This window comes from Carcharodon carcharias, chromosome 22 (genome assembly GCF_017639515.1).
Source record: "Carcharodon carcharias isolate sCarCar2 chromosome 22, sCarCar2.pri, whole genome shotgun sequence".
Lineage (NCBI taxonomy): Eukaryota > Metazoa > Chordata > Chondrichthyes > Lamniformes > Lamnidae > Carcharodon > Carcharodon carcharias.
The window spans coordinates 41,186,560-41,204,375 of record NC_054488.1 but is presented as its reverse complement, the minus strand read 5'-3'; the positions used below and the strand labels follow the sequence as shown (position 1 = coordinate 41,204,375).

Here is a 17,816-nt window from a genome sequence, read left to right as displayed (position 1 = left end):
TTCAAGTTTCAGGGGTGTGATCATCATCTGCAAGGCAGGTCAGTGACCAGGGGCACAGATTTAAGGTGATTGGTAGAAGGATTAGATGAGACATGAGGAAAAACATCTTCAACCAGAGGTGGTGGGTGTTTGGAATTCACTGCCTGGTTTGATGGTGGAGGCAGAAACTCTCAACTCATTTAAAAAGCATGCTGGATATGCACCCAATATGCTGTAACCTGTAAGGCTACGGACCAGGTGCTGGAAGGTGGGATTAAAATGGGCAGCTGGTTTTTTTTAATTTTTCAGCTGGCGCAGTGATATATGAATGAAAAGAGCAGAAATTCAATAAATAATGGAATATTTGGTAAATCGTTACCACTCAATGACCACTCTAGAATGGTGTTTGCATAGAAGTAGCTGTAGGTTACCTGCCCACCTTCCTAGTGAGTGAATAATATCTTCATTGAGAAATCTGTATAAATGGAACTTTCATCTGCACAAGTTAATGATGAAACTAACTGTGATATATGTTTTATGCAGATTCTATTTATTATAGAAACTTAATGGTAACACCACAGTGTTGAACAATATTCTTATTAGCAGGACAGCTATTAAAGGAAACCATACATCTTGCATTTAGGAATTTGTTTTAGAACTTGTACTCCCATTTGCCAATGAATACCTGGACTAATTTCTGGTTCCCGTCAAAATTAACATTTGTTAGTTCTGGGAACTGAGCTGGCTGTTATTCAGCCCTTTAATTGAATATGCTTTGCATATTGAATTCAATTAGCTGTCCATCAAGATTTTGTTTTAATATCAGGTGATACTCAAATATTATCACCAGTATATCGTAGCAACAGTGGTACTGCTATTGTGTCTCAGTACAGCAATGGTGACAAATTTCAGGAATGATGAGACACCATCAGTTTACATGCAAAGTAGCAATGCTGATATGTTGTCATAAGGTTATTTTTAATTATCAAAATTTATGCATTTTAATTTGTCTGGTAATCTTAACAATGGTGATTTAATCATCAACAATTCAAAATTATGACTGTTAACTTCTTTAATATTTCCAATGATTGCAATAAACAAAACCTCTAATTTATTACATGTTATAATGCAAGTAAACTTACAATTGGCTTCATATGTAATACTGTACCATAGGACCTGCAATGTCTCAGATCGCAGCATAGAAACATAGAAAATAGGAGCACAAGTAGGTTATTCGGCCTTTCGAGCCTGTTCCACCATTCAGTATGATCATGGTTGGTCCTGTATCTCAACGCCATACTCCCGCTCTCTCCCCAGACCCCTTTTGCGTCTAGAAATCTATCTATTTCCTTTTTAAATATGTTCAGTGACTTGGCCTCCACAGCCTACTGTGGCAGAGAGTTCCACAGGTTCACCACCCTCGGAGTGAAGAAATTTCTCATCATCTTAGTGCTAAATGGCCTACCCCATATCCTGAGACTGTGACCCCTTGTTCCAGAACCCCCAGCCAGTGGAAGCATCATCCCTGCATCCAGTCTGCCTAGACCTGTCAGAATTTTATACATCTCAATAAGAACCCCTCTCAATCTAAATTCCAGTGAATACAGGCCTAGTCGACCCTATCTCTCCTAATGTGACAATCCTGCCATCACATGAATCAGTTTGGTGAACCTTCACTGCACTCCCTCTATAGCAAGTATATCCTTTCTTAGGTAAGGAGACCAAAACTGCACGCAACACCCCAGGTGTGGTCTCACCCAGGCCCTGTACTGCCGCAATAAGACATCCTTGCTCCTATACTGAAATCCTCTTTACAATGAAAGCCATTCTACCATTTGCCTTCCTAACTGCTTGCTGCACCTACATGCTTGCTTTCAGTGACTGGTATACAAGGAAACCAGGTCCCTTTGTACATCAACATTTCCCAATCTATCACAATTTAAATGATACTCTGCCATTCTGCTTTTCCTACCATTCACTAAACTGTCTAAATCATCTTGAAGCCTCTTAACATTCTCCTCACCACTCACATTCCCACCTAGCTTTGTGTCATCAGTAAACTTGAAAATATTCCATTTGGTTCCCTCATCCAAATCATTGACACATGTTGTGAATAGCTGGGGCCCAAGCACTGATCCTTGCGGTACCCCACTAGCCACCTGCCACTCCGAAAAAGACCTATTTACTCTTACTCTCTGTTTCCGAACTGTTAACCAATTCTCAATCCATGCCAATATATTACCCCCAATCCCATGTGCTTTAACTTTACACATTAACCATCACAATTCACTGCTACATCTTCAGTATTACTTCAAAATTTCACAAATAAACAAATGATATCTCGAAGCAGATCATGGTTTTTTTAGTTCCTGCAGCTCCCAGAAGATGTAGAGTTGATCATTTTCTCAAACATGACTTTATATGTTAAAATAATTGATATTCCACTCACTTTTGTTTTTCACCCATATAACACAAGCAGTTAGAGTGGGTTCTACCACTAATCTTATTCCAAAAGTTGTGCAAAATAATCTAAAGTGACTCGCATGTTGTTTATTTGCTCATCCATCTGGTGGGAAAGAACAAGTCTCTATCTTCTCCAAGCAGAATAGATTAGAACTGTAAGCATAAATCCACATTTTACCACATCAGAGGCATGATACATTGATAAAGCTACACATTAGTCTGTGCCATCTCTAAAACGTTTCTAAAAGTATAACCTAATATAACATATGTTGCACCAAGTCCAGAGGGGTGAACAAATTCATCTCTTTTCCACCCCCGAGGCTGGCTATAACAGAGTTTGAATTTTTTAATAAGTTGGTAAGTTTTTAATTCAGTGTCTAACTGACTGTATGTAAAGCTATATGAAGAAAAAGCCAGTCAGATCTCTTGAATTAACAAGTATTGTTATTGTTAAAAACTCACTCAGGTAAAAACATAAGACTTATTAAAAAGGTAAAAAAAACGTATCCCGAACCCTGCGACATACACACACACACACACTAGCATGCAAAATAGAACAGGTTGCAAGGTGAAGGAGGTGGAATTGAGAAGGGTTAAATTCCATAAGAAAGAAAAAATATGTTCCGATGTTCCTTTGGGTGATCATGAAATTCCAGACATTGTGGCTGATATAAGTTCGTTATTTTTCTGGGGACCGCCTTTTTTTTGAAACTCTAATTGACCTTTTCCATAATGGATGTTATGGCACTTGAAGTTCCTATCAGTTGAAATTCCCTTTCTCTGTGATGTAGTCCAAAATGTCACAGAGATAGGGCACCAAATTTGAAAATAGCAAGAAGAGAGATGGTCCACATTGTAGACTCCTCCTTTAGACCATAAGATGTAGAAGCAGAAGTAGGCCATTCAGCCCATCGAATCTGCTCTGCCATTCTATGAGATCATGGCTGATCTAATAATCCTCTACTGCAGAATGTGGGGGTTGATGGACACAAGTATGATCCAAGGCAAACACGTCTGCAGCTTGACTGAGCACTTCGGCTCAGAGTAACTGAGCTGGAGGCCAAGCTACAGACACTGTGATACATCTCCTGCGCTTGCCATGGGAAGGTGAGGGGTTATCGGGGTGACTGAAGAGTGGACAAATGTGTCTTGGAAGGAACAATCCCTTCAGAATACTGAACCAGGAGATGAAAATGTGTTTGGTGGTGACATCACACTGGAGTTGGAGGAAATGGTTGAGGATGAATAGTTGAATGCAGAGACTGCTGGGGTATAAGGTGGTGAGAAGGGGAATCCTATCATCATGCTGGGATGGATGGGAAGGGTTGAGAGCAGATGTGCAGGAAATGAGACAGTCATTGTCAAAGGTCCTGTCAACCATGGCAGGGGGAGGGGAGGGTGATGAGAAATCCTTTATTTAGGGAAAAAGGAAGACATATCAGAAGTGTTGGTTTGGAAGGTTGCATCATCAGAACAGATGTGACAAAGACAGAAACTGGTGTCCTTACAGGAATCAAGATGTGAGCAAGTGTAGTCAAGGTAGCTGTGGCAATGAGTGAGCTTGTAGTGAATATTTTATTGATAGCCTGTCCCCAGAACTTAAGATGGAGGAGTCAAGGAAGGGAAGAGTCAGAGATGGACCATGTGAAGGTGAGAGAAGGATGAAAATTGGAAGTAAAATTGATTAAATTTTCCAGTTCAGGCCGGGAGCAGGAAATGACACTGATACAGTCAGCAATGTACCAGAAAAAGAGGTGACAGAGTGGGGCTTGAGTAGGACAGGAACAAGAAACATTTCACATGCCCCACAAAAATCAGGCATCGCTCAGCCCCATTTGGTAACCCATAAGTAGTAAGTAATTAGCCATAGTCCACAAAGGACCAGAGGCATCTCTCTCCTTTAGAGAGAGATAATTGGTTATATATAGAGAGGCACCACTCGTTTTTACAAATAAAAATAAATAAGTGGGCTTGCATCCATCAGCAAAATGAAGACTGTCCAGAATCTTTTCACCTATTATCTTAACAGACATAAGAGGAAGGAAACATTCTCAGGACTTGGAGTTAGAATTGGTCATAAGTACAAAATCAATTTCTATTATAGCTAAAATTAGTTTCTTCCAGCCTTCAATATGGTTAACTGCATGATGCAAGAGATAAGGTATATTCTGACTAAACTGATGACTACTAAAGCTTTCATCTTGATGCAAATAACATTCTTAGAGCAATTTAATTGGATTACAGCCTTGCAGCAGCCTCCTGGGTTTTTATTGTTGCAAACACCAGCTAATTGGGTAAATACTGTACTTGAAAACACAGCTTTCTATTTATAAGCGGCTTCCTATTAAGTAAGCATGAATTACATATTGTCTACGTTCACTAATCCCAATCGGTTTTATCTAACCCAAACCTAAAGTACAAGCCCACCCCCAGCAACAGGTTGTTACAGGTGGAGGAATTCAATGCTGGCTTTCAAAAGGGAATTCGATAATTATCTGAAGAGAACAACATTTCAGGCCCGTGGGGAAAAGGCGGGGAGTGGGATTACTGAGTTGCTCTCGCAGAGAGCTGGTGCGACCACAAAGGGCCGAATGGCCTCCTGCATTGTAACCATTCTATGATTCTAGATTGGAAGGCGTAGAATCGTTCCAGGTGCTTTAGTGGGACTGTTAACAATACCTAAATACAAAATTGACCAAAACGACTGATTTGCAAATCCAGGTAATCGGTGGGAGCTTTGTAGTTTTTAACAACCTCAATCTTAAAATGTTCCTGGGAAGCAGACTGCCAGCCTGAATGTACAGCAGAGCCTGTGGCTGAAGTTTCTTGATCATGTTTTCTTTAATTGAGAATTTTCACGAGCCAAAGACTTGTTTGATTCTCGGTCATTTTTATTCTAAATTCAGTGCAAAAAAAAAACAATGACCTTGTGTTGACGACTGAGGGAATGAAACTTAGGACTGTGCATGGGATCTGAGTGCTCAGGCTGTGTGTCACCGACAGGCGGCCTCTGTGAGCTCGTACTTAGCCGGTTGTGTCAGCTCGGATTTCCTGAGCACAGACTCCAGGCTTGAAAGTCTTTCGGGCTCCAGGATAGCGATCAGATTCACACACAGCCAAAGGGTCGACAGAATAGAACGCACCTTGCTGGTCCAGCGACTGCGATTATGATCGCTTCCACTTAGGAAGCTTAAAAATCAAAATAGGGCAAAATAACACAGGGGAGTAGTCTCCAAAGGAAGATAAACAATTATTTTCATTGAAAAAAAACTGCAAGATTGCGCACTAGTCCGAATCAGAAAATCTGCATTTGGGTAGTTTGTGATAAAGTTGTGGATCTGTTTTCTCTTGTGTGTTGAGGGGCTGTGAGAGAGGAAGGTGAAAGCATTGAGCCCACCCGAGGATGTGAGGTGTTTTAAAAGGACAGCTTGTGATCTTGACTCTTTCTGGGACCTAGCGCCATGCAGCAGGTACTGTACAATCCGACCCACTGCCAAGAATCATGAAGGACGGAGGAGAATCCAAAGACCAACAACTGACTGTAAGTTCCTTTCTAACCACCACCCCCCCGCCCCCCAAAATGACATATTTTGGAAAGTGAATAGCCTCCTTGAACATAAACCCTATTTCCTCAATAGAATTGACGTTTAAACATCCGTGCTAGAAGGAAATAAATTGTAAACTGTGTACATCTCCTTATTGCACAATTTAATGAATTTTTCTGCATTTACGTTAAAAACATTGACCATGCACAACAGTTCTACAGGGTAGAAAGCACAAAGTGACTGGAACCTGGGAAGTACAATTGGATATCTGCCTGCATCTTGTCCTCCAGTTTGCTGTATGCTGTATAAACACTTTAGTTTAATGGGATTTAGGTGCAGGTACTTTTGAAAATGCTAGCTGGTTGACTTAATTTTGATTCTGCTCATGTTAACACCAAAAAAAGGCAAATCTGTCAAACCTGTTTACCTAGAGTTGTGAATTAGGCTTCCTGCTGGTATCAGGTTATATAAAATATTCAAATACTTTAGTTTATATTCCAAAGCCATCCGAAGGTCAAGTTAGAAAAACTGCAGCTGCTCCTGTGTACCTGATATAATTTCAAATATATTTAGCCCATACTGACATTGGGAGTCTTTGGATTGCAAACTAGAAATTCTTGCATCTAACTTCAGGGCCATTGAAAATAGAGTCAAATCTGGTGTATTTTCCTAATGGCAATTAACTTGCACATCTCAAGTGTAATCATGGTCTGAATCATTGCTTAAAGTTCAGCAAAACAATAACCCTTAACTTACTCTCATTTTTCTCTTTTTGCTCGATTTCTGTTCTAAAGATGCTGATTTTGATCCATGGTTCATTCTTCTTGCATGAGCCCAGCTGAATCCAATTGCAGCCTTATCCAATCTTGTCCTCACTGAACATGCACATTTGTCACTGGACAGTAAACAAGAACACTGGGAAGCATTTTACCCTTCACTTAAAGGGTTCAATTATGAGGACATGTTGCAATGGCTTGGCGCGTACTTCATTTAAGTTTATAAGATTGAGGGCTGATCTAATTGATTTTGTTTAAAATGATTAAAGGGATTTGACAGGATATTTTCATTGATGGGGCTAGTCCAGAACAGAAGGGCAGAATCCTAAAATTAGGGCTAGGTCATTTGACAGTAAAATCAGGAACATTTTTTCACGCAAATTGTAATGGAAATCTGGAACTCTCTCCCAGAAAAGGTTGTGGATGTTGGGTCAATTGCAATTTTCACAATGTAGATTAATAGGCTTTTATTGGGTAAGAGTATCAAGGAATATGGAATAAAGGTGGGTAAATGGAATTCAGTTATGATCAAATGAAATGGAATAACAGGCTCGAGGGGCTGAATAGCATATTCCTGTACCTATGTAACCCCTGAGTGCTGAAACCATAATACTGCTTGACTGATGCCCTGGCTGAATTAAACTGAGAGAGAGCCTTTGTTTACCCAACATCTTATCATGACCACAAGATGTCTAAAAGCACTTCACATTCAATCAATTACTTTTTGGAGTATAATCACTATTATGTAGGCAAGCCTAGTAGCCAGTTTGCACACATTAAGTCCCTCAAGCAGAAACTGAAATAAACAACCAGTTAATATGTTTGTGATGCATTAGTTGAGAGATAAATCATGGAGTAGAAGATATTCCTGTTCTTCTCAAGTCATACCATGGGATTTTTTATATCCATCTGAACAACTGAATTCATCCAAAAGAAGTCCTATTTTGCAACTCCTCAGATATGAAAGTAGTCTGTGCCAGCATGTGGAATAACATTCAGGCTTGAGTTGGTAAGTAGCAAGTAACATTTCCTGACACTGTGTGCCAAAAATGACCATCTCCAACAAGAGAGAATCTAATCATCTCCATTTGACACTCAATGGCATTACCATCGCTGAATCCCCCACCATCAACATCTTGGGGGTTACCATTGACCAGAAACTGAACTGGACTAATCATATAAATACTGTGGCTACAATAACAGGTCAGAGGTGGGGAATTCTGCAATTCACCTCCTAACTCCTCAAAGCCTGACCAGCATCTACAAGTCAGGATTTACAGAATACTCTCCACTTGCCTGGATGAGTGCAGCTCAAACAACACTCAAGCTCCACACAAACCCAGGACAAAGTAGCCCATTTTACTGGCATCCCATCCACCAGCTTAAACATTTACTCCCACCACCACCACCAGCACACCATATGGCAGCAATGTGTACTATCTACAAGATACAGTGCAGCAATTTGCCAAGGGTCCTTCCATAGTACTTTCCGAGCCACAACCTCCACCACCAAGAATAACAAAGGCAGCAGACACATAGGAACACCACCACCTGCGCATTCCCCTCCAAGTCACACACCATCATTATTTGGAACTATATCAACATTACTTCACTGTCGCTGGGTCAAAATCCTGGAACTCCCTTTCTAATAGCACTGTGGGTGTACCTACACCAAATCAACTGCAGCAGCTATAGAAGTTCAAGTGGGATTTTTGCTTACACCACCTGTCCCTGGTCCAGTCTGGCACCTATGTCATTCAGGACTTGACCAGCTCGGTTGGCACTACCAAGCCACTCTTGGACTCTTGGCCATGGACATTGAAGTTTCCCACACAGAGTGCATTCTGTGCCCTTGCTACACACAGTACTTCTTCCACATGCTGTTCCCCATGGAGAAATACTGATTTATCAGTACCGAGGTAGGTTGGTAGTCAACAGGAGGTTTTCTTGCTCATGCTTGACCTGATGTCATGAGACTTCATGGAGTCTGGAGTTAATGTTGAAGACTCTTAGGGCCATTCCCTTCTGACTGTATGCCACTGTGCCACCATCTCTGGTGGCTTTGTCCTGCCAACAGCATAGGACATACCTAAGGATGGTAATTGCGGAGTCTGAGATATTTGCTGAAATGTCTGACTTATAAGCCTGACTTCTGTTGCTGTTGCTTGACTTACCTGTGGGTCAATTCTTCCAATTTTGGCACAAGCCTGCGGATGGATTTTGCATCGCTGACTGAACTATTATGTCCAAATCTGATGCCTCAGTTGATGCTGGGTGGTCCATCTGGTTTTATTCTTGTTATACATTTTGTAGCAATTTGAATGGTGTGCTGGGCTAGTTCACATGGCAGTTAAGAGTTAATCACATTGTTGTGGGTCTAGAATGCACACAGGCCAGACCAGGTAAGAACTGCAGGCTTTCTTTTCTAAAGGACATTAGTAAACCATCCGATATTTTCATGATCGGCATTATCGATACTAGCTTTTTTTATTCCAGATTTACTTCATTGACTGCATTTAAATTCCCCAACTGCCTTGGTTGGATTTGAACTCGTGTGTGAATAATTTCCAAAATTATTTTTGTAATTAGCACTGTGGGTGCTTTAGACCCTTGGACCCACTCCAGTTATTGCACTCAACCTGACAGGCAAATCAGAGACTGAGCATCTTGAGGAACTGCTGGACTAACATTGTGAGGCTCTGCTACTGGTACAGAGCCTTGCTGGCAGCAAGTGTGGTTCAAAGAACCAGAACTGTAATGGTATTGTGCCATCTCCAGCCTGTACTGGCATCCTACAAACCTCTGCACCAGCAGCAGATCCTGCCAGAATTATCCCTATGATGTTGGCGTTCTATGAAGTGGAGTTTTTATTATGCTGTTGACTTTCTGTGAGGTGGGGACAGGCTTCTTTTGAAGAACAATCAGGTTCTTTCTCAACAGACTGGTAATCACAGCATTAATTATTTTTGCTTTTCATCTAGATAAGTTGAGAACAGCAGTCCCTTGATGGACTGAGTCATTTATCTCACCAGTGCTTGAAAAGAAGCCTATTAGAATTTAATTTGGCTTGAAACTCATTTGACGGTTCCAATAATCATAAATATATTATCATTTCAAAAACTAAAGGTAATAGCCAAGCAAACTTAATCTGACTGTCTCACTAACAAAGATGGGTCATCTCCCCTTCAAGCTATAGCTATTCATTTATTTGTTCCATTTAAAAATATATAATATGGCAAGTTTACATAATATATAACGTTGGAGTACTGTTGTACTGACATTTGTGTTTCTCTGGTAGTGTAGCTGTACAAGGGACCTATTTTAAATTCACACAGTTTGGTCAAATACACAAGAAATTCTTGACTCTCAATCTAGCCTGAGAGATGTAAAGTGCTACCTGAGTCAAGGAGTTGCTACAGACCTAGGTTTATGTTTGGTTTCCCATGTAAAAGCATTGGGATACCTTCCAAAAAGAAATGGGTTGCTGTGATAGCATTCATTCATCGAGGGGAAAATGTGAGTTCTGTGGGAGCTAGCATGCAATCTTGTTGGAGAGGATTATGAATGCTATTCACCTGCAGCGGAAGCAATTTCAGAGCAAATTAGAGTCTCTCCTGTGTTGTCCAGAGAGTGGCACAGACTGGGGTTAAGGAACGGATGGGGCTGGCAAGACTCCAGCCAAAAATATTAGGACTGATCTATCTACTCATTAATATACACAATTCCTGTTCCTGGTAGGACCCAAAGAAAATGCCCATTTTAGTGGGTACTGTAGATTTAAAAAGAATTGTTATGATAAAACCTAGACTGGTGGTAAAGGGGTGATAAAAATACAGCAGCAGACTAATTGCTAGGATGACTGTTGGTTAAATTCTCTACTGCTGATCCTGGGGAATAAATCGAGCAGTTACTTATACTACTGACAAATTGGACAGTTCTAGTTGCAGTCAATGTGCCTTCATCAGAAGCTCCATCATAATACTCTCTGGCAATTAGTCAGTCTCTTCCTCATCAAATTATACTCCATGTAGACAGTAGTGGAGCCTCTTTGTCCTGCACCTTCACAATGGTCTTAACTTTTACTTTGCACAGGTGGCCCTACGGATTCGGCCCATCAATGAGACAGAAGTGGAGGAAGGAGCCACAATCATTGCTCACAAAGTCGACGAACAGGTCAGATGTTCCTGAATATTTTTATATCAACCTGATTTGAATGGACTTTTTACAGCAAATTACAACTGGTGTCAAGAGGTAGCTTCCATTATTTTGAAGTGCCCTCAAAGCAGATCAAACCACAGAGTGCTTTTTCAAAATTTCAGAATAACTGTACAGGACTTTCACAATCTAGAAGATGCTTATCCAAGATTTATGATCACAAGGAGATCTTTAGATTGCAAACCAGTTAAATAATAGGGCTGTGTTTATTTTTCCAGCGTGTAATGAATCAAATTATAGAAAGGAAAAGTTACATGCTCGGATGGGTTTGAATGAACTGGGATCAAATGAGAAACTTAGAAATATAAATTGTCGCTGGTGTCAAAGGAAATAAAAAGTTTTGTGGGTATATTTGAAGCAGATAAAATAGATAAAGAGGAAGTGGGATTTTTAAAATTCAGAGGTGAGATAGAGGGATGGGTGGTAGGAGGAATTTCAGTAATATTATCAATGTACACAACGCTGATATATTTTTGGAGCTGAGTGTGTGAAATGGGAACAACTGAAATACTGGAGAAAAAAAGGAGATTTGAAAATAATGATTGAACTTCACACCCCACAAGATGACTGGATGAAATGCACCTAGGAGGATACAGATAGAGATGGAGAGAATCTGGCTGAAATTATGGAGAGAATCACAAGCAACATAAATAACTGGGCATGAAAAACCCTTACCTCATGTGCAATTAATAATAGTCTCATTAATCTCTAAGTCACACAAAGCAAAAGGACTCTGGGTACAATTAACTATAGGAAAGTAGTTCTGCAATCATTCTTCATTGAACATTTCTCTCTTAGATTTTCCCCATGTACCATATGATTTATTTTAACTACAATAAGGAGCATAATATGACTTTCTGAATAAACCACAGGAGATTATTTCTGTTTTTACAAGGATCAATGCTGTGGCCTTAGCTATTTACAATCTATATTAATAACTTCAATGAAGAGACCAGGAGTAATATATGTCCATTTGCTGATGATACAAAGCTAGGCGGGAATGTAAGCTGTGAAGAGGACACAAAGATCTAGACAGGTTAAGCGAGTAGGCAGCAAGGTAGCAGATGGAATATAATGTGTGGACTTGTGAGATCATTCATTTTGGAATAGAAAAGCAGAATATTTTTTAAAAGGTTCACCGCCTGAACCAGAAAAAAAAATTGTTTTCAATTTTTAAATTGTTGCTGAGAGTGGCCTTCTCCCTCTTTTCTTCTAGATTTTGGTATTGTATTTTAACAGTGTGAGAGGAGACTTACTCCAAGGCATCTTCAGTTAATACTTTGAGATGTAAGAAACTATAATGTGAAGAATCATCAGAATAAACTCATTTCCCACTGTATTGTAGCAAAATTTGTTTGAGCACTAACTCACCACACTGCTCAATCAGTTATCAGCTGGCATACGTTAGATAGTGTTCAGTCAGGTTTTTACCATTGCTTTAGTCCCTTTACGTGCTGTGGAGATTTTATTTTGAATTTTGAATTTTTCTGTGGTGCTTGCGATTCAGAGCAAAGGATATTACTGTGCTGGTTTTAAAATGCCTGAAGATGTATTGGATTGCATGGCAGGACCAGGGATTTATTTCAGCAAATTTTAGAATTGCAAATGGTCCAATACATGTTTTGCTATGTTATTTATCATGGCTGTCACATCAGAACACCTGAGCACAGAGCCGCAATTGGGATTAGTCTGACGCACTCCAAAGATGGAAGAGGTGAGATAAATCTCTCAAAGCACAGATGGCAAAAATCCATCATCTATGGGTTATGATTGTGTTCACTGATCAGATTATGTTGCACAAGGGAACAATTCCAACAATAAATGTTTGCTGCTTGCAGTGTCAGCAATGTTTTAATGAGATTGTTAGTAAGGAAGTAAAAGATCAGCAATTTATTGTATTTGCCTGTGTTTGTACTTGACCGTTTTTTTTTCTTGGCAAATATCTCTCCTCCCATCTGGAAAATGTGCTTGGCTATGGTTTCACAAGTGGCAGGCACACTCTGATACTTCACTCAAACAGCCGTTAAGTGCAATAAAAACAGTAAACACTCACCAGGTCAGGCAGCATTGGTGGAGAGGGCAACAATTAATGTTTTAGGTTGATGACGTTACACCAGACCTGGGAAAAGTGAGAGATGTAAATAGGTTTTGAGCAAGGGGTGGGTCAGACCTTAACTCTGTTTCCTGCTCCACAGATGCTGCCAGACCTACTGAGATTTTCCAGCATTTTCTGCTTTTTAATAAGGACAAAAGGAAGGTCTGTAATAGGGTGGAAAACAGGAGAGATTGAATGACAGAAGAGTTGGTCCTACGGGGCCAAAGGGAATGGTGATGGGGCAAAAAGAAACAAAAGGTGTGCCCGGAACATTTGTGCTGCTGTCTGAAAGTAAAAATATGAGAAAAACCGAAACATGACGAAAAAAATCAAACAAATCGGGGTACAGAGCTTATGTTCTGAAATTGTTGAACTCAGTGTTGGGTCCAGAAGGTTGGAAAGTGCCAGATTGAAAGATGAAGTGCTATTCCTCAAGTTCATGTTGAGATTCACTGAAACAGTGTGGCAGACTAAGGACATTGTTATATACTGCACTAAGACTAACATATGCTCAACTGTAGGCAACCATTATTGAACTAACAGCATCTCTCCAACAGAGAGGGCAATATAACAAAATGCTCAGACCTTGCAATTCACTACACTCCCTCCCTACTTAAAAAAACAACTGATTCATTAAAATGTAAAATGGTACATATACATTTCCCAGAATACAATGTCACTTATAAAGACTAATCAATGACAGGACCAATAATACCTGAAAATTTAAGAGGTTTAGTTGCTTATTTATTTCTAATGTAATCGCAACCAAAACATGGGTCTGCAAGGCATTGTCAACTAAGCCTTGGTGAGTTGCTGCAATGCATCTTGTGGATGTTACACACTGCAGCCACAGTGTGCTGGTGGTGGAGGGAGTGAATATTGAAGGTGGTGGATAGGGTGCCACTCAAGAGGACTGCTTTATTCTGGATGGTGTTGAACTTCTTGAATGTTGTTGGATCTGCAATCATCCAGGCAAATGGTGAGTATTCCATCACATTCCTGACTTGTGCCTATTAGATGGTGGACAGGCTTTGGGGAGTCAAGAGGTGAGTTACTCTCTGCGGAATACCCAGCCTCTGATCTACTCTTGTAGCCACAGTATTTATATGGCTGTCCAGTTACGTTCCTTAATCCCAGGAGATTGATGCATCCTTTTTTATATCACTATATCACAACACTGATAATTATTAAGAGCAAAAGTCCTGGTGGTATTTTCCTCCTCCCCAACCAGGTTGGAACCTTCTTGCCCACCACACTACTGGGGACTATAGTTCTAGGTAAAATGGTTGGATGGTACAATGTTCTGCTCTAAGTTGAATCTGAGATCTCACAAGAAAATATCTTCTGCCTGGGGTTTGTGCAATAGGGGAGTTCTTTCTGATCTATTTGCTTTGATATATCTTGGGAATATATGTTGGGGAATGGAAGTTAAACTTGTTCCAGGCACCCATTTATAGCATCATGCATTTCTGATTCCTGTATTTAGCAGCATGAAGTACAGAATAAAGATCCTTCAACTTTGCACCAAAAGTGTTCCTCAAAATAGGACTCCCTAATACATGGGTAGCATTTTTTCTGTTCTCACAACAGTTGCCCTGGGGTCTGTCTGTGGATTCTCAGTCGATGACTATATTCAAGACTCTGGGTTGACTTTTGGGCAGTAAGGGGTGTGGGGGTAAGGTGGGAAAATGGCCCTGCTGCTGCTATTCTTTGGTATGTTCTTGCATTAAATTGGCTACTTCGTGCAATTTTTATTTTTTGGCTTTTTTTGTTTATCATTCTTATCATCACCCTTTTGTCTCTATTGTTTTCCCATTATGCAGTTAAAATTTTTAAAGGATGGAAGTGCCATAAAGTTGCATATTAAGAGAACACAGAACTAGTTTAAAACTTAAGCAAGATGGCATTTTCAAAAGACACGAAAATCAAATGATTTTTAAAGGCACAAGTCAAACATAGACTTTTTAAAAATTCTATTGAAATCACTTGCAAGTGTAATTGCTAAATGAGGTTTCAGAGACACATGAGGGCTAAATCATGGTTATGAAGACTATCCATAAACAATAAGCTGGCTGAGCCAAGCACCAGTGACCTGCGTGGTTTTCAGGTTCTGCTCGTATGGTTAATGTAATCTAAATGAACTTGGCCTCAACTCCATGGCATTTTGTATTGTTGTACCAATGTAAGCTGAGACAGGGCAACATATGTGATTGGCACCTGCATTCAGCATCCAATGCATCTTATTGACTCATACATTACTAAAGCAGTGCAATCAAATGTAGGTCTAAAAGGGACACTCAATGCTATTGAATAAATTTGAAAAGCTCTGGCTCATACAGGGCACTACATGAAGTAAGGTCTTCATTCAACAAAACTAAGTACTACAAGCCAGCCATCAGTAATTCATGCTATCGTCAGTCTCCCTGAGGTAGTGTCTGCTTGTACAATTGCTGATAGAAATCAGTATAGGATTTTAATTTTCTGCTTTTCTCAAGGATATTGTAGGATAAGTTTGTCCTATGCATGTGTAGACCTTGTGCACATGTGTGGCCATTCAATAAGGTGGTTCCTCTTCTTGTGAATAAATGGTATGTGATGGGGAGGCAGGTGCATCTATTCATCAGAGGGGGGGCTTGCAGTGACCAAAGTGTTACTTTTATTTTAAGTCTTTTTAATTTCTTAGCTGTCAAGTCATAAACCCAATAGAAGATTCTTAAGGTAGGATAAAATAGTAAAGTTCAGCTGATGACTAACTGTATGTACCACATGAGTAAACAGATCAACTATTCAATCTTGTGTACGTGTAACCTTTCCTCGTAGTGTGTTTGTAACATTAAATATTGAATTAGCATGCAATATGCATAGGCTAAGAAAAGCCAAAAATCTTTCTTCAAAATCCTATGCTATTTTAGAAAAAAATCCTTCAATGGAATAAGGATTAATTCAGTGAGTATATATCTTAGTAAACAAAAGAATTTCTGTGCCAGTGTGATGCCAGCTATGTTACCTGTACACCCCAATGACTGGCTGTTCGCAACAGGCAAACTACTGACTGTACCTAACCAGCCTATGCTTGCACAACTCAAAATATAATGCCTAGCATTAGACGTAATTCTGCAATTGGACAACACTTGCTAAACAATCTTGGTTATACTAAGAATTACACTTACAACCAATTTAATATTATTAGTCAGCCTCGTAGTGAGGCTCATGTACATACGCTAGAAGCTCCATATATTCACACACATGGCCCTGTCCTTTGCAGACAGAAGGTGCATTTCCATGCATTGTGCATTTTTCAACTAAACAAAAGCTTGGGGTACAGCCATTCCCTGGGTTCATTCTCCATGGTAATACCTTGACTAAACAGAGTTGACCTGCCTGATTTGAATTTAAACAAAAGCTTGGCGGTTAACTACTCCTTAGTGCATTCTTTATGGCGATGCCTTTACCAATCAGAGTCCACTTGCCAATCAATCAGCACGCTCTTCCCATGAAGTATAAATTGTTGTTCCCTTTACAATTGGTATTCTTGCTAATTCTGGCCTGATGAGTGCAAGACAAAAAGCTTCAACAGCATGTTTCTTTTTCTCAGCAATACTCAAGTTCTGCACTACCAAATGACTAAAAGTAACCTACTTACACAGAATTAATGCCTTTGCCTATCATCTTAACTTTCTTGTTGACAGACAGGGACCACTTGGTGGCTTGCACGCATTCCCCCCTGAGGTTATTACTTTTTAGTGGCACATAGAGGCCATTTTATAAGGATATCTTTTACTCTAGTTTTGTCAAAATACCTGCAGTTTCTTCAAAATTTGGGTAACTCTATAAATAAAGGGCTTTAAAAAATCTCTAGTTCAATAATGTGGATGCTTTCTTTTTCTTTGGTAATTAATGTTAATTAATGTAAATTAAATGCAGTTAGAACAGACACAATGAAATGTGAATGCCCAATGATGAATTCAGTTCTTTTTATTTATAAAAAAAATCTTTGAGCAAATTATAAGAACTTGAAGATTAGTTAGTGTCAGCTTCAAAGTTTTTAAATGAATGGAACACGGATTTAAACTTTACATGTAGCAACTGGACTGCTGTGACCCATGAAGATACAAGTTTCAATATCTCTGGCTTTCAACATAGCAACTAAGGGCCACTTTTAGGGGAAACATTGTAGTTGTAGCGTTAATGTGGGACTGAGAACAGTATCATCCACACAGTGACGTAAGAAGGCATGTGACCCAGATTCAGGGTCAGTCTAGAGATGGACAGAGATGTGTAGAGACCTAGGATGGAGTCAGCTCCATACCTGTATCTCTACTGAATACAGTTATGAGTTGTTAATAAAGACTTTCTGTTAATATACTCAAGGCTCCGAAGCCTACTTCGGGGTGTCCGAAGCAGAATTCTTCAAATGTGAATCAGTTAAACTTGCTCATGTTGCCAGTGTTTGTTTGAATTGAGCTGTCTCCTTTTGGATAGGTTTCAGGTAGTGAAGCACTCTCACCTGCCATGCAGGAACCTCTAATGGCTTGGTGACTTTTTCTGGGTCTTGTTGCCAGTTTAAAAATTCTGCTACCTCTTGAGATTTGATCGGCTTCTTGAGTCCTGCCTTTAAACAGTGAAAAAAACAAGCACTGACTATAATTTTATTGTAAACGTGCTGTTGAACAGACCCTTTTATAGAGTTTTTTTCTGAATTTTATTTCTGATATCCTTCAGTGTGCATTGTAAAATTTGAGG

The 17,816-nt window shown here is 39.8% G+C and overlaps 1 protein-coding gene across 1 annotated transcript in view; it reads left to right on the top strand.

Moving 5' to 3' along the window:
* The first annotated feature begins 5,864 nt into the window (after window positions 1-5,864).
* Window positions 5,865-17,816, top strand: part of kif19 (kinesin family member 19) — a 227,670-nt gene continuing 215,718 nt past the window's right edge. Inside the window, exons 1-2 of the mRNA XM_041216831.1 lie at window positions 5,865-5,983; window positions 10,856-10,936. Coding sequence (XP_041072765.1) covers window positions 5,945-5,983; window positions 10,856-10,936 — 120 coding nt within the window. The 5' untranslated portion in view covers window positions 5,865-5,944. The remainder of the gene's footprint in view (window positions 5,984-10,855; window positions 10,937-17,816) is intronic.